Here is a 24350-nt window from a genome sequence, read left to right on the forward strand (position 1 = left end):
TCTACGTCCTCTTGTACCTTCCTTGCCCTCGTATGTTCGAGATTCTGGAGATTTAATACAGTATTTAGAAACTTTAGATATCCCTTTTGAAGAAGTTTCTTTAGCCACAATTGACATCGTGTCCCTTTATACGAATGTGCCCCAAGAAGGGGCTTTGCAAGTGATTCATTCCCAGTTAACAACACAATCTTTAAAGATTCATCCACCAGTTACTTTCATAGTTGAACTAGCAGCATTGGCTTTGAAAAAAAAATTTTTTGTTTTTGATAAAGTGTACTATCAACAGGTGGGAGGTACCGCGATGGGAGCCACAATGGCCCCTAGTGTCGCGAGTCTTTATGTAGGACACTTCGAATCACAGTGGCTATCAATTTCTCCATTTCAACAGAATATTTTGGTATGGCGTCGATTTATCGATGATATCTTCATAGTGTGGAGAGGCACTGAAGCTCTATTTAAAGAGTTTATTCAATGGTTAAATACTCGTGAACAAGCTTTACAATTTACTTATATTTTTCATCAGAATTCGGTCTCTTTTCTGGATATAAACATCTCAATTAAAGAACATAAGTTCTTTTTCACGATTTATCAAAAGCCAACTGATCGCAATACATTGTTGGAATATTCAAGTTGTCATCCGTTTCCTTTAAAAAATAGTATCCCGTTTGGCCAATTTCTAAGGCTCAGAAAATTGTGCTCAACAATAGGAGAATATAAAGTTAGATCACAAGAAATGAGCCAGAGATTTTTAGACCGGGGTTACCCGCTAAAAATTGTAAGACAAGCTTGCAAGAGAGCACGTTGGAATTGCAGAGAAAATCTACTACAACCACAACAGAGAAAAATTCCATCAAGTTTAACATGTGTTTTGCCATATTCTCAGGGGGCGAATGAGGTAGCATGCAGCATTAGACGCCACTGGAATGTCCTCCAAGTACACTCAGTTTTTGGATCTCGACCACTAATAGCTTTCCAAAGAGGAACAAATATAAAAGATCAAGTAGTGAGATCACATTTTCAGAGTTCCCTACAGTATGAAGTAAATCGAGAAGGACATTCTGCATGTGGGTCGTGCGTGATGTGCCCATTAGCTCATTCTAACATCAATATCCCCTCAGATAAACTTCAAAGGTTCAAGCCTATAAAAAAGTCAACTTGTAATTCTAGTTTTGTAGTATATACTATATGGTGCCCTTGTGGTCTTTTTTACATTGGCAAAACCACAAGACAGTTGAAAACTCGCCTAATAGAGCATAAGAGTGCATTGAAACGTAATAGATTAGAGGCCCCGCTGGTGCAACACTGTGTAGATAAATCACATGATTTTTGGAATTTAAAAAGTACGGTGTTAGAGGTGATGGAGCAGGACGAAAGAGGAGGCAATTTAAACTTACGTTTATTACAACATGAGCAAAAGTGGATTTTTAAATTACAAACAGTAGCCCCAGACGGGCTTAATAAGGAGGTCGATTGGTCAGTGTTCTAGACAAATCAGCTGATAGATGTTGTAACAATGCTTGACAGGAAATAAAGAGCATAGGTATTTCCGGCATTGAGATAGAGAAGGTGTTTAGGCGCCATATTTGAATGCTGTGAGAGAGCGGGTGAAAAAGTGCTAACGTGAATAGTGAGTACCATTGAGTGTTTAGTCTTCAAGAAATGTATTTATAAGAAGATAATAACAAAAATGTGTTTTTTGTAGAATATTGAGCAGTAAGCCCCTGAAGCAGGCGCACTTGTTGCGCCGAAACATTGACAATGTCGGGCAGGAAGCCAGCCGATAACAAACAAATGAGCACACAATAAGCGAAGATAAGTAATTTCATTAAGTTATAGTACTAAATAATTTTATTGAATAGAGAGATCACATAACAATATAATGGTGATTAGTTTTCACGGGTAAAAAAGAAAAATTTTTTAAGAAAAGTTTTTGGTGATTTATTATAAAGAACACAAATAAAACAGGCTTACCAAGGGGTAATGGTAGATGACGTGATTTAACAGTGCCGATACATGAGAAGGGTTGTAGCCCTGTATAGGGCAAGAGCCTGTGAGACTGTGAGCACTTCTATCTGATACCTCCCCTGGTATAGTTTGTTAAAGCGTTATGAATCACAATATATGCCTTTAAGCATTAATCCTCAAATATAATTGGTTTTTGTCAGTTGATAAATTTTGAGGCAGTGAGCCGTTTTGTGTAAGATTTAAAAGTTTTTAAAAACTTTGACATACACATATTAATGAGGGTCTGCGAATAATTTACATGTGTAAAAAAGGGGCGGGCTGGGGTAAGTTACTATTTTATAAACAATTTATGCATGTAAATGTGATCGTAAACATTGAAAAAATGACTGGGTGGGGGGGTCTGGGTGAAATGGGGAGACTTCAGGCTGAAGATCCAGGAGGGTTTTCACGACGAGCAGATGGACTGGGCAAACTGATAGACTAATTGGTAAAACCGGTTATTTCATTGCCGCGTGCATGTTAGAAAAATCCCTGACTTACGCATATAAAAGTTGACTTGTAGGAGCTAAATGTACCTAAATTATTTATTTATTTATTTATTTATTATTTTTATATACCGAAGTTCTTGTAGGGACTACAAATCACTCCAGTTTACATAAAACAAAGAACTGCTCAACAGAGAGCGGAGCTTTACATGGAACCGTAGAACATATGGAACAGTATAACTGGTTGACAATTTAACATAGTGCTAAATAAAGTAATAATAGTTTAACTGGTAATAAATAAAGAAATATAATATTTTATATGAGAAGTTTAACTATTTAACGTAGCAATAAATATAAATATAAGCAATGCCAAATATATATATGAAATAAAGTGAGTTTTAGAGCTCAAAGATAATTGTCCAGTTGCAGATTCTTAGAAGTAGTACTTGATACCGTGTCCATAATTAAGGGATACCTAGTAATTAGGAAGTCTGTCCGTCACAGTAAGATTAAGCGTCTGGGAAAGCTTGTTGGAAGAGAAATGTCTTCAGTCTTTTTTTGAATTCTTGATGACTGGGTTCTAGTCTAAGATCTGGGGGAAGCGTGTTCCACTGGTGTGGGCCTGCTGAAGATAGCGCTCGTTTGCTCAATGATGATTTTATTTGCGGAGCATGCAGTGTTCCTCTGTATGCGCTTCTGATTGGTCTGGAGGAAGTGTGCGGTTGGAGTTGAGAGCTTAATGTGATGGGAGCTAGTTTGTTTGTCGCTTTGTGGATGATAGTGAGTACCTTATAGAGTATCCTTTGTTTAATGGGGAGCCAATGTAAGTTCCGAAGGATTGGGGTGATATTATCTTTTTTGTTAGTGCTAGTAAGAATTCTCGCCGCTGAATTCTGAACCATCTGTAATGGTTTGATAGTGTTGGCGGGTATACCTAGTAGCAGGGAGTTGCAATAGTCGAGCTTAGAAAGAATAATGGATTGTAGTACTAGCCTGAAGTCGGAGAAGTGAAGGAGGGGTTTAAGTTTTTTGAGGACTTGCAGTTTGTAAAAGCAGTCCTTTGTGGTATTGTTTACGAACTTTTTTAGGTTTAGATGATTATCAAGCCATGCTCCAAGGTCTCTGACATCAGATGAGAACGAGTTGTTTGTGTTTGGTAGAGAAAGGCTGGAAGAGATTGTGCGTGGATCCTGAGAGATAATGAGCATTTCGGTTTTATTAGCATTTAATACTAAGTTGAGGCTTGAGAGTAGGTTTTTGATGGGCTGTAGGCATTCGTTCCAGTACGTGATGGTTTTTTGAAGATGACACAAGTAAAATAACACAAGTAAAATAACACAAGTAAAATCTACTTGTGTATCCCTTAAATATCTGAAATGCAAATATGCAGGTTTATCATTTAAACACACTTACCCGGCTAAGGGTAGATTTTAAAAAGTTCTACTTGCGCCAAATCAGGGAGATATGCACGTCTCTCAGGCCGGCGTGTGGCGCACATAATTTAAGAAACATCAATGAATGTGCGTATCTCCCAGTAAGCGCACAAAAGAAAAAGTCCAAAAAAGGAGCAGGGCATGGGTGTTCCGGGAATTTAATTGGAAACCAGCCCAAAAGTATTTACATGCACAAGCGTGCACTGGGGTCCCCTATCACGTAACTTTACTTCTGCTATAGATGGCGTGTAAGTTATAAAACAAAAAAAAACTAGGTTAGTCAATGAGGTTTTAAGGGTTGGGGTAGGTAGGGTAAAAGTGAGGTTAATTATCTAGGGGAGTTAGGAAGTCCTATCCTGTAACTGGGAAAAGTGGAAACAAATTGGTTTAACTGGTAATTGTGTTGGCACATGTGTATATTAAAATCCCTCCCACTTACGCGGTAGAAGCGGCATATTGCGTATCCATATAAAAAGGCATGCACATTTATGCACGTCTAGCTGATTTTATAAGATGCACGCATGTTATATAATGGTCATGTCCATGGGCGGGAGCCGGCATATGCGTGTTCATGTACGCCTGTGCAGCTATTTTAAACTTACCGTCTAAATTCCGACTTATTTGGCTAATTAGCACCTTTGCAGCAACTTCAGACCAATTTGAACTTATCCAGATAAGTAGCGGTACTTATCCAAGAATATTCAGATTTATCCAGCTAAGAAGCAGCAGGCATTACTTAGCAGGATAAGACTGAAAAGTGCTTCTTAGATGGACATATAGTGGGGTTTTTTTTACTTATCCAGCTAATTGCCGCTACTTGGCCAGAAAAATCGGAAGTTATCCATATACGTGCTGCTACTTTTCCGGATAAGTCCGAACTTGCATGGCTTGTAATTTTTACATATGAGAATATTTGTGTGTTCATATGTACTCATATTTTATAACCTGTGCATTTCATATCCATGCAGTTATAAAATACAGTGGTAAATTTGCGTGCGTCCATATACTCGCTTAAATGGGCGCACACGAGCAGTTTTGAAAGTTATCCTCTTAAAATGCACATTTGTGCCTAAAATCTGTTGAGAAGCTAAGAGCATATATAATAGGAATTTTCAAAAGCCCACTTATGCGAGTAAAACTCAGTTTTGTGCAGTTCTAAAAATTACTCCCTTTGCTTTAAAGGTGGAAAATGTAGATTAATAAACTGTTAGAAAATTTAAAATATGGTGGATGATGTACAAAAAGTAGCAAGTGAAAATAAAATGATCGAAGTTGAAATTTATCAGAACTGACACTGTTTTGCATACGTATTATTTCTTTTGTTGAAAGTAAGAGCCAGCTTTGAAATTGGCTTTGCTATAGGATGATGGCTGGTTCATAAGTCCAGCTATCGACATTATTATGCCGTGATCCGGTACCTTGCAACAGCAGCAGTGGCTTGGTGAAGAAAGCCCTCTATGTTGATGCTATTCCAGGATAAGGCAGACAAGCCGGGATGAAACTGATGGTTCATAGCTTCCAAGTGACGGGTGAAGAGCCCAGTCAGGCAGCGAGGAATATTCTTTTGCAGTTGTTCATATTCCTGCAGCATGCCTTCTAAGTGACTCCTATACAGTTTAAACTTCTCCCCCTTCAAGTAAATTACAATGAGAATGAGAATCTTGATGGAAGAAGCCCGACAATAACAGTAACACATTCAGAATGCTTGCTACTATTATTTAATGAATTTATAATCTGATTTCCCAAAAATTGTTCAAAGAGGATTACAATAAAATTTATTAAACACAATTAGAACTTAAACATATTATTACAACAGCAAATAACTAATAATTTAAACCTACAGTAATCAATAATATAAAAAACATGTTTAAACTAATGCTCACTAATATAAAACAGCATGCTAAATACAAAATTATAATATCTATAAATGATATTTGAGCCTCAAAATAAATTGCTTTGAAGACAGGAACCAGAAAGCCACCTCAACCTCCACTGCATGTTATTTGCATTCCAATAATAATAATGACTTTCTAATTGGGTATTTCCAAAAGAATAATACTGTACTAGTGTAAGGGCCCTAAAACTCTATACCCTCACAGCTATATTATTATGTTTTTGTTTTTAATGTTTTTGTTTATTGATTTTTTTATGTATCTATTATGTTTGTTGAGTTTATTACCCAAAAAACAACAAACAACTCGCAATAATGCTTAAAAGACAGTCAAACAATAGCTCACTACTCAAATCCTCACTAAATTTATTAATTATTTATTATAAAATCCAGTTGCTTGTTATTTATTATGAAAATTCCTTTCTTGCAATTGAAACCTAATTTAAGCATCACCCCAAAAAAAAACCTTTTTCCACTCATATTTTACAAATTCCTTTATATTCCATATCAACCCCACCGCATACAAAACAGACTAACATATATACCACATATATATATATATACACAAAAATAGACACACACCACATCTATACTCCACAAAAAAGGGGGAAAAACAAATAACAAAAACGACAAAAAATGCATATACTTATACAGCTATAAAAAAGATGTCAAAAGAGTTTCACAAAAAAAATCTGAATAGTTTAAAAAGTGTCCAAGAGACGATCAAATATAAGCTTCTTATAACGAGTCGTCATTCAATCCAAAGGGTAAATACACCTTATTCTGTTCACACTGCCGTTCCCACCCGCTATATCAGTGGTGCACAGGATATATCTTTGGAAATCCTAGTCCTTTGGTCCCGACTCCACGTTCGTCGGACTCAAAGTGAAGTGTAGTGCACTGTGTACCGGCCTGGCCTCATATTTATTTATTTATTTATTTAAAGTCTCTTTTATACCGATATCCGTTCACACATCGCATCGGTTTACAATTAAACAGTAACCGTTGGGCAGAGCCCTTACATATAACATAGAAATACAAGTTAACTTTTGGGCAGGGCCCTTACATGTAACTGAGAACAAAGAGGCTGAAACATGGATAGGGGATAGAACTGACTATGCCAGGCAAAGTCCATAAAATCAATAAATAGATACAGCAAAACACTATATACGTATAAACAAAACTATATATATAGCTATGAACATAAATAGCAGAGTCAATGTACAAAATCGATTGGGCGTAAGGCGACTTCTGAGAAATAGATTCTTAGTCATATAGGCGATTCTTAGTCAAGCAGTGGGGAGTTATGTAATGGAGGGTGACATGGGGTAAGCTTGCTGGAAGAGCCATGTTTTCAGTTTTTTTTTTAAAGCGGGTGTGTATGTTTCCAGGCGTATATCGGGAGGCAGGGAGTTCCATATAGTGGGGCCGACAAGGGAGAAAGCTCTGCTTATGGTGGATGATAATTTGAAAGATTTGATAGGTTGGGCACGTAGGGTTCCTTGGAGGGCTGTACGTGTGGGTCTATTCAAGGTACGGGGGAGGAGTGGGGGGTTGATCCAATTGAGGTTGGAGTTCAACAGACTTTTGTGGATGATGGAAAGGGCTTTATAAAGAATTCGGGAGTGTATAGGGAGCCAATGAAGTTCAATAAGTGTGGGGGTGATGTGGTCTCTTTTTTTTGAATTTGATAGTATCCTAGCGGCAGCGTTTTGTAATAGTTGTAAGGGTTTGGTATGTGTTGCGGGAATGCCAAGGAAGAGTGCATTACAGTAGTCTACCTTAGATAAAATGATAGACTGGAGTACAGTGCGGAAATCAGAGAAGTGTAGCAGTGGTCTGAGTTTTTTTATGGTTTGGAGTTTAAAATAGCAGTCCTTGATGATAGATTTAATGAAGGGTTTGAAAGTGAGATGATTGTCAATAAGAACACCAAGGTTGCGAACGTGTGCGAGCAGAGTACATAAATCTGCTTTGAAAATTATCCCACCAAATTTACCCACATGGACCTACACCTGCTATTTGGTGCACATAAATTTATTTATTTTATTTATTTATTTAAAGCTTTTCTATACCGGCATTCACGATACAATCATATCATGCCGGTTTACAAAGAACAGGTTTACAAAGAAACCGGCATGATATGATTGTATCATAAATTTATGTGCATATGTTTAAATTTTCAAAAGTGTGCATGTAAGTCCATTCCTTTCCCCATTCCCATGCCCAGAAAGCCTCTACACAGTCTGGGTAAAATTACATGTATGCATGATATATGCACTGAAATTTACCTGCATTTTGGATGGGCAAGTTTGTAAAAGCCCATTTCTATGCAGAAAACACTGCTTTATTCATAGAAGTCCCTTTGAAAATTAACCTCTAGGAGGATAACTTTCAAACCTGTGTGCATGCAAATTTGGTACAGTATTTTATAGCCTACATGTATATGTTTAGGTTATTAAATATGTGGACATAAGTGCGCAAACATGCATGCGTATGTAAAAGCATGTGTCATGCAAAATCCCACTTAGCCAAGAAGCACAACTTATCTGGATTAGTTCTGATTTATCCGGCTAAATTGAATTAAACTGCTTTTCAGACTTATCTAGCTAATTAGTACCTTGCTGCTAAATAGCCGGATAAGCCAGAACATGTCTGGCGCTACTTATCTGGATGAATTGGTAAAAGCATTACTTAGCTGGGTAAGTAGGAATTTAACTAGATAAGTGTGCCCAAATGATAATCATGCATATCTTTCCTTTCCGTTTTAACGGAATACGTGAGTAGATTTTACACACATTAATTAGATGCATTTACCCCCCATAAGTTTGCTTTTATATGAGTAAGACGGGTAACTTTGAAATAGTCGCTTGGGTGCACATGTGTGCGTGTTTGCCGGCTCACATGCATGGTATAAAATAGGCTGTATGCACGCACATGTGCGCACAATTTTAAGTAGGTGCACGCATATGAGTGCAAATGCCACCTCTATGACTTAAGTGAGCAGACTGGGAGGGAACTTTCCTCTACCCCTTCCTACTCTGCCTCCCTTTTCCCCTCTCCTCCCCGACCCCTAAAACCCCTTTCTGTACCTTTATTTTAGAACCAATGACCCAAACTTTCAAGAAGATCCTAAAGCTGTGGCTCTTTCCAAAAGCTTTTGCATCAATAACATGACGCCAATCAAAACTGCCCATCAATCAATAACACTGAGAAAGAATATATTGCTTACCTGTAAAAAAAAAAATCTATATTGACTCCCTACTGAAACCATATGATAAATCCTATAATGACAAGTGTCCTTAGCCTATGTTAATTTCATTTAAGTTCCCACTAACACCTTTTAATTTCTTGTTAACATGTTTTGTTCAGCTAAAGTTAATTTTGGTTCAGCTAAAGTTTAATTCTAAGTTTTAATGTATGAAACAATAGGAAAACATTTATGTTTCCAGCACCATTTACGTTGTCTGTAAACCAATGTGATATGTCAGATCAAATGTCGGTAAATACATTTTGGAACTTACTTCATCTAAATAGATGAAATATGTTCTGTGCGCTGGCCGGCTGCCGGTACGCGCTTCCCAGGATAGGGTGCATAACCCCTGGATTTTACACGTAGGGGGCCTTTTAAAATTCAGGTGAAAATGTATGTGGTTGGCAGAGGAAATTTTCAAATCATAACAACTCAAGAAGTGCCATGCTGGGTCAGACTAAAGTCCATTAAGTCCAGTGCCTGGTCCAGGACACAAGTACTTGGCAGCTCCCCAATAGTTGATCCATTTCTTGTATCTCACTCCCAGGGATAAGCACTCTCTTTCCAAAGTCTATCTGGCTAATAACTGTTTATGAACTCTTCCTTCAAGAACGTATCCAATCCTCTTTTGAACTCCGCTATATTAGTTGCCTTTACCATGTCATCTGGCAACTTGGACCAGTGCTTTTCAATATATTTATAAATGATCTAGAAAGGAATACAACGAGTGAGGTGATCAAATTTAAAGATGACACAAAATTATTCAGAATAGTTAAATCACAAGCGGATTGTGATAAATTGCAGGAGGAGCTTGTGAGGCTGGAAGACTGGGTATCATAATGGCAGATGAAATTTAACGTGGATAAGTGCAAGGTGTTGCATATAGGGAAATATAACCCATGCTGTAGTTACATGATGTTAGGATCCATATTAGGAGCTACCACCCAGGAAAAAGATCATTGAAATTGTCAGCTCATGTGCTGTGGCAGTCAGAAAAAGCAAACAAAATATTAGGAATTATTAGGAAGGTAATGGAGAAAAAAAAAGGAGAATGTCATAATACCTCTGTATTGATCCATTGTAAGACCACACCTTGAATACTGTGTGCAATTATGGTCGCCACATCTCAAAAAAGATATAGTTGCATTGGACAAGTTATAGAAAAGGACCACCAAAATGAAAAAGGGGATGGAACAGCTCCCCTATGAGGAAAATCTAAAGAGGTTAGGGCTGTTCAGCTTGGCTGAACAGCCCTAACCTCTTAGAGGTCTATAAACCTCTTAGAGGTCTATAAAATCATGAGAGAACAAGAAAGAGTAAATAACCTATTCACATTTACCCATTCAGATAATAGAAGAATTAGAAGGCACTCCATGAAGTTAGCAAGTAGCACATTTAAAAGAAATCAGAGAAAATTATTTTTCACTCAACATACAATTAAGCTCTAGAATTCATTGCTGGAAGATGTGGTTAGGGCAGTTAGCATAGCTTGGTTTAAAAAGGGTTTGGATAAGTTCCTGAAGAAGTCCATAAACTGCTATTAATCAAATTGACTTAGGGAATAACCACTGTTATTACTGGCATTAGTAGCATGGGATCTATTTAATGTCTGGATACTTGCCAGGTAATTGTGATCTCGATTAGCCACTGTTGGAAACAGAATACTGAGCTTGATGGACTCACAGTCTGACCCAGTATGGCAATTTCTTATGTTCTTAACCCCTTTCCGGTCCACCCCGAATATATTCATCATTGAGCCTATTGTATTGTGTTTTCTCGTCCTGAAAAGGGTTAACAGATTACATAGCTTGACTGTGCAGTGAGTGAAAAAAAAAATTTCCTATGTTTCATTTTAAATCTGCAGGTTGCTAGTTTCATGGAGTGTCCCCTAGTCCTACTGTTGTTTGAAAGGGTAAATAACTGCTCCTCATTTACCCATTCCACCCCACTCATAATTTTATAAATTTCATTCATATCCCCTCTCATTTGTCTCTTTTCCAAGCTAAAGAGCCCTAATCTGTTTAGCCTTTCTACATAAGGAAGATTTTCCATTCCTTTTATCATTTTTGTCGCACTTCTCGGTACCTTTTCCATGTCCGCTATGTCTTTTTTGAGATGCAGGAACCTGAACTGCATACAATACTCAAGTTTCAGTTGACCCATGGATCTATTAAAAGGAATTATGATTTTCACAGTTTTGTTCTGTATTCTTTTCCAAATAATTCTTAACATTCTATTTTCCTTTTTGAATACCGCCACAAAAGTTATCCACACAAAGTCTTTGATGTCAATCTCTATAATTATATTCTTTTTTCCATTTCTTCAGTTTTGGAGGTTTTTATTTGGAAGTAAAAACCTCCAAGATGAATCCTGGATAGGTGCTTTCTTTCATACCTGTTTAAAAGCTAACATGGCCGCCTCTGGGATCTGAATGCCAAATCTCATCATCCATTTTGTTTCTTCAATTACTTGTAGAATTCTGTATATATTAACAATACAATGTTAAAGTAAATCAAACGACCAAAGACATATTTCATCAGTTATACAAAAATCTGTCTGGAATACTTCTAACCAATAAGAATCAAGATTTCATCTATTTCATGCTCACTGAATCCTCATTTCAGATTGTGTAGATGTAGCATTTTTTTACATGACCTTCACATCTCTTTCAAATGGAAAAAACATATGTGAAGGCCTTTATATTGGCAACAAAACCATCTGCGGATAGTTCTGAATCACAAAACCATCTGTAGGTAGTTATGTCATAGATTCAGGCATGGTCATTACCTGATATCCTAATATCATCCACTAGTCATTAGGAAGTTTTCCAACAAACCTTCCAGTGATTGATATATGGTTGCACAACACGGACTTGTATTAATTAGTTAATCCTGACTGTATTAATAATTAAATCAGACTACAATTTGGTATTAAAGTCAAAACAATACTATTTGTATTACCTCATATCTGTGTTTACCATCAGCTGTTGTGTGAAAGGGTTGCGAACAAGCAAAGTGACATTGAAACCAGCGAGTCCCTTGTCCACATTTGTCTTCCACTTCTGATACCACATAGCTTCATACGATACCAGTGCTTTCGCAATTCGATTGTACAGCTTCACTGTCTGAGTATACGCATGGGGTGGTACCACGAGTCTCACGTCTCTGAAAAGCTTGAGGAAAGGACATGGAGACGTGAATGCAAGAACTCTGCAGGCATCTCACCTTTCTGGGACAGTACCGTGGACACGGAGAGCATCATATAAACAAGAATTATTATGATAGTTGAATTGTCTCCCTTTTCAATGTAGCATTTTTATTTATTTCAATTCTCCTTTTATAAACAGGCGAACACAGTACCTCAGCTGGAGACATTTGGAGACATTTCATTTATATTGGCTATTAAACAAAGTCTAAAATGAACCACACAAGTATGCAACTCAGCCCACTCATAAGTACCTAAAGAATTTTAAGTGCCCCTTTTAATAAAGATACACTTTATTGACTTCTCAGAATAGATCATTGTGCAGCTGGTTACTATATAAGCAGAAATCACAAAAGCTGAAACACACAAAAAAAAACAAAACATTGCTGCAGTTCCCAGACAGTTATCAAAGTCATGGCCATCTCTGGTTTCCTGTACTATTCTTCCTGTTTCTCTCCAATACCGTCAGGAATGAAATGGGAACTAGCCACAGGCACTAGCCACTAGGGATGTGAATCATTTTTTGACGATATAAAATATCGTCCGATATATTTTAAATCGTCAAAAATCGTTAGAGGCGATATTTAATAGGAATTCCCCCGATTTATCGTCAAAAATCGTAAATCGGGGGAAGGGGGAGGGGAAGGGGGAGGGGAAGGGGGAGGGGGGAAAACCCGGCACACTAAAACATCCCTAAAACCCACCCCGACCCTTTAAAATAAATCCCCCACCCTCCCGAACCCCCCCAAAATGTCTTAAATTACCTGGGGTCCAGTGGGGGGGGGGTCCGTTGTGATCTTCCACTCTCGGGCCACGGGTGCGTTGATAGAAATGGCGCCGGCCGTACGGCAATACGGCCATATGGCCGTATTGCCGTATTGCCGTACGGCAGGCGCCATATTGCCGTACGGCCGGCGCCATTTTTCATTACGGCAACACGATTCGAGTGCAGGAGGTCGTTCCCGGACCCCCGCTGGACTTTTGGCAAGTCTTGTGGGGGTCAGGAGGCCCCCCCAAGCTGGCCAAAAGTCCCTGGGGGTCCAGCGGGGGTCCGGGAGCGATCTCCTACGCTCGTGACGTCGGGGGACAGGAATCAAAATGGCGCCGGCGCTACCTTTGCCCTGTCATATGACAGGTAGCCAGCGCTACCTTTGCCCTGTCATATGACGCACCCGTGGCCCGAGAGTGGAAGATCACAACGGGACCCCCCCACTGGACCCCAGGTAATTTAAGACATTTTGGGGGGGTTCGGGAGGGTGGGGGATTTATTTTAAAGGGTCGGGGTGGGTTTTAGGGATGTTTTAGTGTGCCGGTTTTCCCGCCTTCCCACTGGACCCCAGGTAATTTAAGACATTTTTGGGGGGTTCGGGAGGGTGGGGGATTTATTTTAAAGGGTCGGGGTGGGTTTTAGGGATGTTTTAGTGTGCCGGTTTTCCCGCCCTCCCCCAATTTACGATTTACATGATATTTAAAAAAACAAAACTGCGACGATCCGATTCCCTCCCCCCCCCCAGCCGAAATCGATCGTTAAGACGATCGATCACACGATTCACATCTCTACTAGCCACTGGAAGCTGGGGCCAGCCATGACTGTGATTCCTGTGGCTATGATTAATAGGTCCCTGAGCCTCATGTGAAAACTCTTACATAAAAGGTAAGTTTGGTTACTTGAAAAAGTATTGTTCTGCAGCATCTGCATAATTATAAACATTAGAGTTTCTCTTACTCTGAGATTAGCAAGCAATTAAGAATGTATTCAGATTGGTATAGAGGACTCCCAGTACCCCACTCGTTTTTTTCAATATATATAAAACTCAAAATACACAATTGTTAAACTTAAGAAATCATAACATTTTATAAATGTATATATCGACAAATCCTTCACTGTTTTAAATTAAGAAAATACTGTTTAATATTGAGAAATAATATAGATGGTTATGACTAAGTAAAATGTAGTAAGTGTGGATATAAAATTCACATATGTGTGTGTGCTTTACAAAATTGTCATTTATTACCGAAATACCCTTAAGAAAACACAATAGAACCCAATTACTCAAATCACTCCCTTCACTTGGTTTGACATCTGACTAATCATCCGCCAGTGTTCACTTGCATAATATTGAGACAGACATCAGCAGAAGAGGATCGTTTTGCCCACTCAGTCTGCCTGGTTGTGCCTGTAGTGTCACAGGCCCTAGCTGATCTGTGGTATTCTCCCTCCCTCTCTCTGCCACTAAGGTCCCCTGGTATCTATTTCATGCATGCTTGAATTCTGCCACTATTTTGGCTCCTATAGCCTCCACTGGAAATCTCTTCCAGGTGTGCATCACCCTTTCAGTGAAAAAGAATTCTCTCACATTCCTTTACAGTTCCTCTCTCTTCAGCTTCCTATGTGACCCCCTTGTCATTCTATGGAAAATGCAACTTTCTGGTGCTTTATTGAAAGTTTCCTCGATGTTTGAATATCTGATTGCCTTTTTAATTGGCGGAGCCAAGCCAGTCAAGCACTGTTCCCTCCCCATCATCTCCCTCTCTGTCTCCCTGACACCCCCCCCCCCCCCACCACACACACACACACAATCTCTCTCTCTCCCCCCCCCACCCCTCCCTCTCTTCCCATGCCCCTATCCCTTTCCTCTCTTGCACCACCTCATTCTCTCTTCCCCCTCAAACCCCGTTTCTCTGTTCCCCTGCCCCACTCACGTTTCTTCCTTTCTCGCCTCCTACGATCTCTCTTTCCCCCTCCCTTACGGACAAGAGCTAGGAGAAGGAGAACAGAGGTGCCTTTTTTCTTTTAAATGGAGCGGTCAGCCGTGGATCGGCCATACAACATTTCTGCTGAATACAAGCACGGAAGACAGCGGCAGCAGCTTCGTCATTTATGCAAAACTTTGTGGTAGTAAAAGTTAAGAAATTGTCATGTTCATTCTCCATAGATTGCTGTGTGTATTTTATAACTTTTGTGCCGTTGTGCTTTAAAAGATACAGGGGGACTGATGTGAGTTTCCGCTGTTCTGATACTTTCGATGCATCTTTTAGAAACTGGGATTTCTGCATGAGGAACTAGTGTAATCTGGTAGGCCCCTGATGAAGGAAGTTTCCTTCCGAAACGTAATGCAATGTCAGGTTAAGAAGAAGAAGAAGGTTCCTGTGAGACTTCTCGGACAATTGACACACTTGTGCTTAAGGGAGCTGAAGCATTTTTTTCCCGGAATACCAAGCACTGAGATAAATGCAGTCTTTAATTACATAAAATAATGCTTGAAGGGATGGTTTAAGTTTTAAATGCTGTAAAAAAATTCTCAAAAAATTACATGAACTCACATTTTGAATGACTGATGATTATAAATGACAGCACTTTTAAAAGACTTTGTGGTGTTCTCTTCAGCTACATGGATGCCAGCATTCTGTTCCTCCTGACAGCGGCCCCACTAGCTGCACGTGCACACCTGGCGCTCCCTGGTGATGTTAACGCACCTGGGTATTTAAACCCCGTTCGCACTTCAGTCCAGTGCCTCAGCAATGGGTCTCTTGCCTTGTTCTGCAGAGTGTGCTGCCGCTGTTCGTGTTTCCTGGTTTCTGCCTCGTCTCATCCAGCCTGCCCTGCCTTGCCTCATCCTCCTCCATCCAGCCTGCTCTGCTTCATCAAGTCCTCCTTGCCTTGCTGCCTACCCTTGCCTTGGACTGGCTTCTCGGATCTGACTACTGCCTGGACCTGGACGACTCGTCACCTGCTGCCTGCCACTGCCCACTGCCTGGACGGGTACCTCGTTTGCTCGCTGCCTGCCCTGACCCTTGGCTTGTACCCGGTTACTCTCTGACTGCCACCTGCCTTAGCTTGGCCCCGGACTCTCTCTCTATTCTTGCCCTGTGGTACCATCGCTTAAGTCCTGCTGGCCTCCGGAACCCAAGGGCTCAACCTTCAGTGAAAGGGACTCGTAAAGGTGAAGCTCCTGTTCCATCTCAGGGCATGTTCACCAGCTGTTGGTATACACTTAGTGGGTGAGCCCACTAGGCTGCACCAACCACACTACCAAACAAGGGTCCACTCTCCTTACATGTCAATCGCAACCACCCCGGTCTTTGAATCCCTCTCAGTTTCAAACAATTTGTTAGCCATCTTGGACCCCTCCCCTCCCCCCACGCACACACACCCCATAGTAAAAACCATCCCTTCCAGGAGCAAAGGTTTCACTCACCTGCTCCTGGTGGCTCCGGCGCCGCATCTGATAGGCAGCACTGATCTTAGTGTCATCTGAAAACATGCAAACTTTTCCTTCTAACCCTTCCACAATATCAATCCTAAATGTGCTAAGATGTATTGTGCCAGATGTACTAAGCATTTTTCCTATAGACCAAAATGGGAATAAACCTTTACTGCATCTGGCCCCTTACGTATCCAGGTATACTAAGCATTCCCAGCAGCTTTGGGTTTTAGATTTAGTTTACTTACATTTCTTTCTCACCAAATGAATTCCCTTTCCAAATCCATGCTCAAGGTGACTTACAGGAATGGTAGGTATTTCCCTGCACAAGAGGGCTGAGGTTACATCTGAGGCTGCACCCCCTGATCTCTGGTCACTTGAAAGAAATTATTCGTTGGGTTGGCAAGATTTCCACCTTGTGAAACCCATGCGTTCTAGGATCCCATAACCCATTTAAGGTATTCCACTATTTTATTCTTTAGTAGTGTTGCCATTACCATACCTGGGAACCTTTGATTTCCTGTCACCCTGAGATTGTTGTGGGGGGTGGGGGGGAGTGCGGTAGCATCATTTGCACAAGCTCTCTCTTTCTCACACTAGCACACTCACATGTTCACTCACATACATACATGCTCATTCTCGCACACTTACTTCCCTCTCTCGTCCGCACACATGCACTTTCTCAAATACACGCACATTTCTCTCCCGCTATCATATACATACATGCACTCTCTCACACACATATACACTCACTCCTCTCCCTTTTTCATACACACTCACTTCTCTCTCTTCCACATATTACACATGCACTCTCACTCACACATGCACTCACTCACTTCTCTCCTTCCACACACATAACATGCATTCACTTCTCTCCTTCTTCCGCATACATCTGCGCACTCACTCCTCTCCCTTTTCCACACACACTCATACATACACATGCACACTCATTCATTTCGCGCCCTCTTCCACACATACATGCATTCTCAATCTCACCTCAATCCTCATTTCCCCAGGCCTGTGGGACAAGCACTCCACTTCCTCCTCCTTCTGCAGCTTCGAGTAGAATTGGAGCGGACTGGGAGGGAATTGGGGAAGGATGATGCATCGCCACACTTACTTGCATATTTCTATCCCCCCCTTGAGTGTGCTGACCCAAAATTTTATAACATGCGCGCACCAGCGCTCACGTTATAAAATCGCATGTACATGTATGCGCACCGGGTAGCATGCGCACATGGACGCGTGTGCATACCTTTTGAAAATCTACCTCTAAATTCTTGTATTTTTTTAGCCACACTTTTATTTTTCCTATCTTTGACCTTCACTCACATTTTCTTTGATTTCCCTTTTCCATTTCTTTCTTCTGTACTCTGTTTTCTGTCTTTCTTTTTTTTTTTTGTACTCAAAAATAATCTTTGCTCTACACCTCTCATAGATTCCTGTCATCAGCGAACAAGGAGTAAACTAGAACCATCGTTTGGGAATGAGCTTTACTTGACTGCTCCACCTATATTCATGTTGGCTGCAGGTGTGAGATGAAATGCCCATGACTCACTTAAATTCAGTTTCACAACAATACAGTTCAGGAGGAAAATGATTCCTAGTAGGATCTGAAAAGAAACCTTGTATGGCTTCTCAGTAACAAAAATTATTAAAGCTATAAGTTTATGAAAAAATATATATGCCTTGACTTGCCTTCATTACATCTTCAATTCTTGACAGCAATTGCCTTGACCAAAATATAGCACCAGTGACAGGGGGCATATTCCGTGGAATTACAGGATCATCCTGTGGAAGAAAGAAAGAAATCCCCTTAACAATTTAAAGATATTCTTTCTATATAAACAGTCTGAACAAAGGGAGTAGCATATGCTTTGAAAACAGCAGGGCTGAAATAATCAAAACAAATATATGTAGGGATATTCCTACTTTGACTGAAGAAAACTATCAACTACCACCAGTTCATCAAGTTTGCCCTTGTTCAAACTTCAAATAATTACAGCAACATTTTTCTTGGTTATAAATATTTTCTTTGGGCTTAATTTGTGGATTCTGGCTCAGGAGGAAACTTCATCTTAAATGAACTAGTTGACCAACTCCAGATTCCCATGGTTCAGATGACTTCTTCATTGATGATCTCTTCAGTCTACAGAATCCCACTACCAGACCAGGTTACCATGACCACAGTAAGTGGTGTTACACACCTGCCTCCTGCACGTGATAAAAAATCAGCCTTCTCGTGATCTCCAGAGCCATCCATCCAGCAATCCTGGGCCTCCCATGGCTCCAGCAGCATCAACCACACTTCGACTGGTCTGCCTTACAGCTTGCCCGATGGGGCCATGAGTGTACAGAGTCTTGCTTGGTGTAGATAGAACCTCCTCATCCATTGACGATGGTTCCTTACTCCCAGGACTTTTTCCTCAGTACGTAGATTACAATGCTGGTTTTATCTCCTCATTACACAAACAACTGCGGTATTGAATTCATCCCTGGGGCTATGCTGCCATGCAGATGGGTTTATCCCCTGTCTCTCCTGGAAACCTAGGCCATGTCTGCTTACATCCAGAAGAATTTAGAATGGGGATTTATCCGTCCTTCCTCTTCTACAGCAGGGGCTGGGTTCTTCTTCATTGTGAAAAAAGACAGGTCACTCAGGCCATGTATTGACTACCGCGGCCTGAACGCCATCACTAAGAAGGATTGTTACCCATAACCTCTAATAATGGAGCTCTTCAATCGCCTAGAGGGCACCAAGATATTCACAAAATTGGATCTCAGAGGTGCATACTACCTCATTCATATCAAGCCCAGGGATGAATGGAAAACAGCATCTAACACTTGCGATGGACATTACGAGTATTTGGTCATGCCCTTTGGGCTTTGCAATGCCCTGGTGGTTTTCCAGAAAAAGATCAACAAGATCTTTCGCAATCTGTTCTACATCTGAGTGGTCGTATACTTAGATGACATATTGATCTTTTCTCAAACCCTGAGTTCCCATCGAAGAGATGTTTGCATCATCCTGCAAAGCCTTTGAGAGAATAATTTCTATGCCAAACTGGAAAAATGTCTCTTTAAGCAAGAGAAGCTTCCCTTCCTTGGATACATAATCTCACAAGACGGATTCTGGATGGATCCTGGTCAGATAAAAGCTATCATGCATTGGCCTTGCCCGGTGGGCCTTTGGGCCTTGCATAGGTTCTTGGGGAGTGCTATTACTGTCAATTTATTCCAAATTACTCCCCACAGCAGCCCCGCTTACTGCCCTTACCCACAAGGGTGCCAACACCAGAGGCTATCAATGCATTCCAACAGTTAAAGTAGCCTTTGCTGACAAGCACTACTTATGTCACCCGGATTCTACATGACCCTTCATCCTAGAGGTAGATGCCTCTACCCTGAGGGTCAGGCCTGTCTTCAGTCAATACACTTCTGAAGGAGTACACTGTCCATGTTCCTTCTTTTCTAAGACGTTCTCCCCAGATGAATGCAACTACAGCATTGAAGACCAAGAGCTCCTGGCTGTCAAATTAGCTCTTGAGGAATTGCATCCCCTATTCGAAGGAGCTCAGCACCATGTTACAATATACATAGACCACAAGAACCTTTAACATCTACATAAAGCTCAGCAACTTAATGCATGATAGGCTCATTGGTCTTTGTTCTTCGTTCGCTTAGATTTTGAACCATGGTATCACCTAGTGATTAAGAACCAATGGGCAGACTCTCTCTCTCGCTCCTTCCAGAATGAAGATGTTACAGAACTTCCCAGATATGTCTGGCCACAAAGTTATCCATCTTTCCAGGGAAGATTGTCGTACCTTCTAGATTGCATGAGAAAGTGTTGAAATGGGCCCATGATTCCTGTGTCGCAGGTCGCCCTGGACAGGCACGAACACTTGAATTGTTTCAACGACACTACTGGTGGCCCCACTTGTGCCCAGCAAAAAGTGCCTTATGGCTGACCCTGTAGGCTGTTACATCCATTGTGAGCCCCAGAGAACCCTAGACCCACTTGTCCATGGATTTTATCGTGAACCTCCCCATCCCTAATGGCGCCACTATAATATGAGTGGTGATTGATTGTTTCTCCAAGATGACCACTTCGTTCCATTACCAGAACTTCTTTTGGCTCCAGAACTGGCACATTTCTTCATCCTCCACATTTTTCACCTACATGGACTACCAAAACTTATACCCTCAGTATACTGGCATTCTCACTGCAAAATGTTTGGCAGCACGCTCAATTATACAATGGCCTCCTACCCACAAGGCAATAGGCAAGCAGAGCTAACCAAGCATATCCTCAAGACATTCCTTCACTCATATGTCAATGAACATCAGGACAACTGGGCCACTCTTCTACCTTGGGGCGAATTCTCTCATAATAACCATGTCAAAGCAGCAACTTCCTCCTCGCCCTTCCAACTAGTTTATGGGAAACAGCCTCTACCTCCTCTGCTATTGCCTGTGACAGTTCTATCGCTGGTGGCTAAGCTGTCCACCTAGGAACTGTATGAACTATGGGACCGGACTAATCAGCTGATTGAGAAAGCCGCCGCCCAGACCAAGAGAATGGATGACATTCACAGAAGGCCTGCTCCCCAATTCAAGATAAAGGAGAAAGTTCAGCACTTACGTCTATGACTTCCTTTCATTTGCCTGGCCCCACATTTTATTGGACCATTCCCAGTACTTCGACAAGTGGACCCCGTCATGTACCAGCTAAGGCTAGCTCCCATGCTAAAAGTCCATTACATGTTTCAAATGTCCTTGCTAAACCAGTGGGGATTTCATGGCCCTCCAGAATCCCATCTGAACTGCAGGAAGTCGCTGCCCTTGCAGCTGATATATACAAAGTCCAAGAGATATTGACTCCTACCAGAGACAAAAAAAAGACTGAATATCTAATCTCATGTAAAAATTATGGCCCAAAAGAAAACTCTTGGGAGCCATCCTCAAACATTTCAGACCCCAATCTCCTGAAGGACTTTTACCAGCAGTACCCCAGAAAGCCCAGAGCCTCGGGGAGGGGGCTTAAGAGGGGGATTATTGTTACATTTTGTGGTTCACAGGCTGCCCCCATGAACTGCCAAACTCACCTCCCCGGTCAGGCCTTCAACCCAGGCTCCTAACACAGCAGGATTCTGCTGCCTCTCTGCGTGACGGGACACAGTAAGATGCCACCTGCTCCATCCTGCCGCACTCCTCTTTAGATGCGCACTCCTAACCTCTCCTTATTTAAAAGACCCATGGTGGGAAAAGATCCATGGCACTCACTGATGACCTCATAAGCTAAGTCCTACAAAGGGTTCACTCGCTCCTTCTCTCATTGCATCAGCAACTGATTCACCTACTCCTGAGTAATGCATATTGCTTCCAGCATTCCTGCCCTTATCCAGCTTGCCTTTAGTTCCTCGTCCAGCTTGTCTTCAGCCCTTGTCCAGGTGTCTCTCATTTGTCTTCTGTCTTCATCTCCGTTCATGTTGCCGGCTTGTTATTATCCTTGTCTGCCTGCACTGCCCATCCGTCCCTCTCCTCCTCCCTCAGATGGATACCTGGTTTTGATCTCAGTCTGACCTCAGATACAACTGACCGCTGCCTACCTCTGATCATTGCCTGGACCTCGGATATGCCTGACCGCTGTCTGCCTCTGACCATTGCCTTGACCTCCCTGCAGGTAAGGTCAATCCTGACTCCACCCAGTGGTCCACAGATGCAACAATGCTATTCTTACACTGAGTGAAATGGGACCCAGGGAAATTACCCCTAGTACAGGAATAAAATACTTGATCATCATCGGCATAGATGAAATATGTTAAAACTAATCCTTTTTAAAAAGGGCCAATTGGAGACATATAAATGTTAAAAACCATGGATGAGAGGGCAGACCCCTGACGCACTCCTGATCAGAGGTTGTGCGAAGAGGATTGTATTGCTCCTAACTGAAATCTTTAAAAATGACTCATTAAAAAAAAAGATTTTAAAACAATTCCACCCATACTCATTTTTCTAAGCTGCTGCAACAATGAATTGTAGTCTACCGTATCAAAGGCAGCAGATAAATCAAGTTGTACTAAAATGCCATTTTCCCCGCTCCAAGTGTTTATGTAATTCATCTAACATTGCAAGCATTAACTCCATATTATGCTGTTTCTTAAACCCAGATTGGCATTCATCCAATATACTTTCTGTTTCAATATAACTGTCTAACTGGAATAACACACTCTTTTCAATAATCTTTGCCAATAATATAGATTTACAAATAATTCTACAGGAATACTGTACACAATCTTCTTTCATTTTTTTAGAATAGGAATTGTTATTTTGAGAAGACAAAAGGTGAAAGGAAGATTGAAAAAGTACTGTGGGAATTTACTGAATTAAATGTTATTTCATGGGTGCTATAGGCTAGAAAAATTCTGATATTTACCTTAAAGGTTTCATAAATTTCTTGAATCACCTTGAGTTCTTCAGAGAACCAGTCAAACACCTCCACATAGCACTCATTGATCACTGGCTGAATACCTTGGCGATGACTAACCACAGAGAACCTTCAGAGAGAAGCAAGTTTCATTCAATGTATGATACTGTAAATAAGTTTTCCCTAATATGTCATGCCCACAAAAGTTTACAAGAGCAGAGCAACCTAGACCCAGTTCTTGACTTCTCCATCTCTTCTACATGGAAGTCTAACTTTCAGATTCAAATAACTTTATTGGCATGACAATTTTACATGTGTCACCAAAGTTTCAGTATGATAGAATTTCAAAATTAAATTTACTGTATTAAACCAAACTAATCACATTTAGCTAGAATTCAATTCAACCCAATTGCCACAAAGGAAGCTGGTGAATAAAAGCATACTAATCAAAGCTGAAACTGACACTGCACAGGAAGTTTAATTGTGGCAAAGTGGGAGAGAATGAGCATATAATGAAGCATTTGGGCCTTGCCTAGTTGCGAGCCACGAAATAAATTATCAGCCTTATTACAATATGAATGATTCTCATTATCCCTTTCCTGACAAGTAAAGTCATTTAAGTAACCAGATTCCCCTACAGAAAAAGACAAACAACTTTGAGTTGAATATAAGATTATTACTAATGGCAAGGATGAGTTGAATGACCATCATCCAAGCTGTGTTGAGGGATGCGTGGTTGATCTCCTTTATGTACAGCCCTAGATGATATTGAATTTTACAAATGACTACGTTTGCCACAATGAGATTGGATAGTACAGACACCATAGAGTGTGCTGCTGCCATTGGAAGCAGGAAGTTTTCTAATGTGATGGAGTCCTGGCTGGAAGATATCAGGGAAGACTCCAATGCATTTAAGGCCATGTCTATAAGATACTGAATATTTCTGTCACTCTAGATCTTATACTGAATATTTCTGTCACTCTCGATCTTTGCTTCCTGTGTTTTTACCCAAAAGTAGTATAAATGCAAGGTTTTTTCAGGGGGTGCATGTTAGTACTGAGTACCGGCATCTTTTCCTCCACTTGACTGAATTACCCTGAAGCCCCCCCCCCCCCACCACCACACACACACACACACACACACACACACACACACACAAAATAAATATGCATCTGATGCCGCTTCCACATCTCCTCCCTGTGTCCAATCTTCGTGCAATGAAGAGACTTGTGGGGATTCAGCCTGCCTATTGGGAAAGAGTGAAGAGAGACAGAGAAAGAACTCTTGGGGGGGGGGGGGGAAGAAGGGGAAAAGGTAATGTGAGGGGGTGGGATGTGTTATGTTAGGGCTCCAAGCCCTCATCATCGTTATTTTGTGTGTGTATATGTGGTAGGGAGGACTAATGTTGGGGTCACCAAGCATCTATCATTGTCCATTAGGAATGGGCATTCGGGAGGAATGAAATAGGACATTTTGTGTAATTT

The 24350-nt window shown here is 40.9% G+C and overlaps 1 protein-coding gene across 1 annotated transcript in view; it reads right to left on the bottom strand.

The window, feature by feature from the left end:
• The window catches only part of LOC115088599 (dynein gamma chain, flagellar outer arm-like), a 535861-nt gene that overhangs the window by 408518 nt on the left and 102993 nt on the right, over window positions 1-24350 (bottom strand). Inside the window, exons 15-19 of the mRNA XM_029596857.1 lie at window positions 22876-22996; window positions 18135-18227; window positions 11988-12199; window positions 11422-11506; window positions 5302-5513 (exon numbers count right to left, since the gene is read on the bottom strand). Of these exons, the coding sequence (XP_029452717.1) occupies window positions 5302-5513; window positions 11422-11506; window positions 11988-12199; window positions 18135-18227; window positions 22876-22996 (723 nt within the window). The remainder of the gene's footprint in view (window positions 1-5301; window positions 5514-11421; window positions 11507-11987; window positions 12200-18134; window positions 18228-22875; window positions 22997-24350) is intronic.

Source organism: Rhinatrema bivittatum, chromosome 3 (assembly GCF_901001135.1).
Source record: "Rhinatrema bivittatum chromosome 3, aRhiBiv1.1, whole genome shotgun sequence".
In the NCBI taxonomy this organism is placed as follows: domain Eukaryota; kingdom Metazoa; phylum Chordata; class Amphibia; order Gymnophiona; family Rhinatrematidae; genus Rhinatrema; species Rhinatrema bivittatum.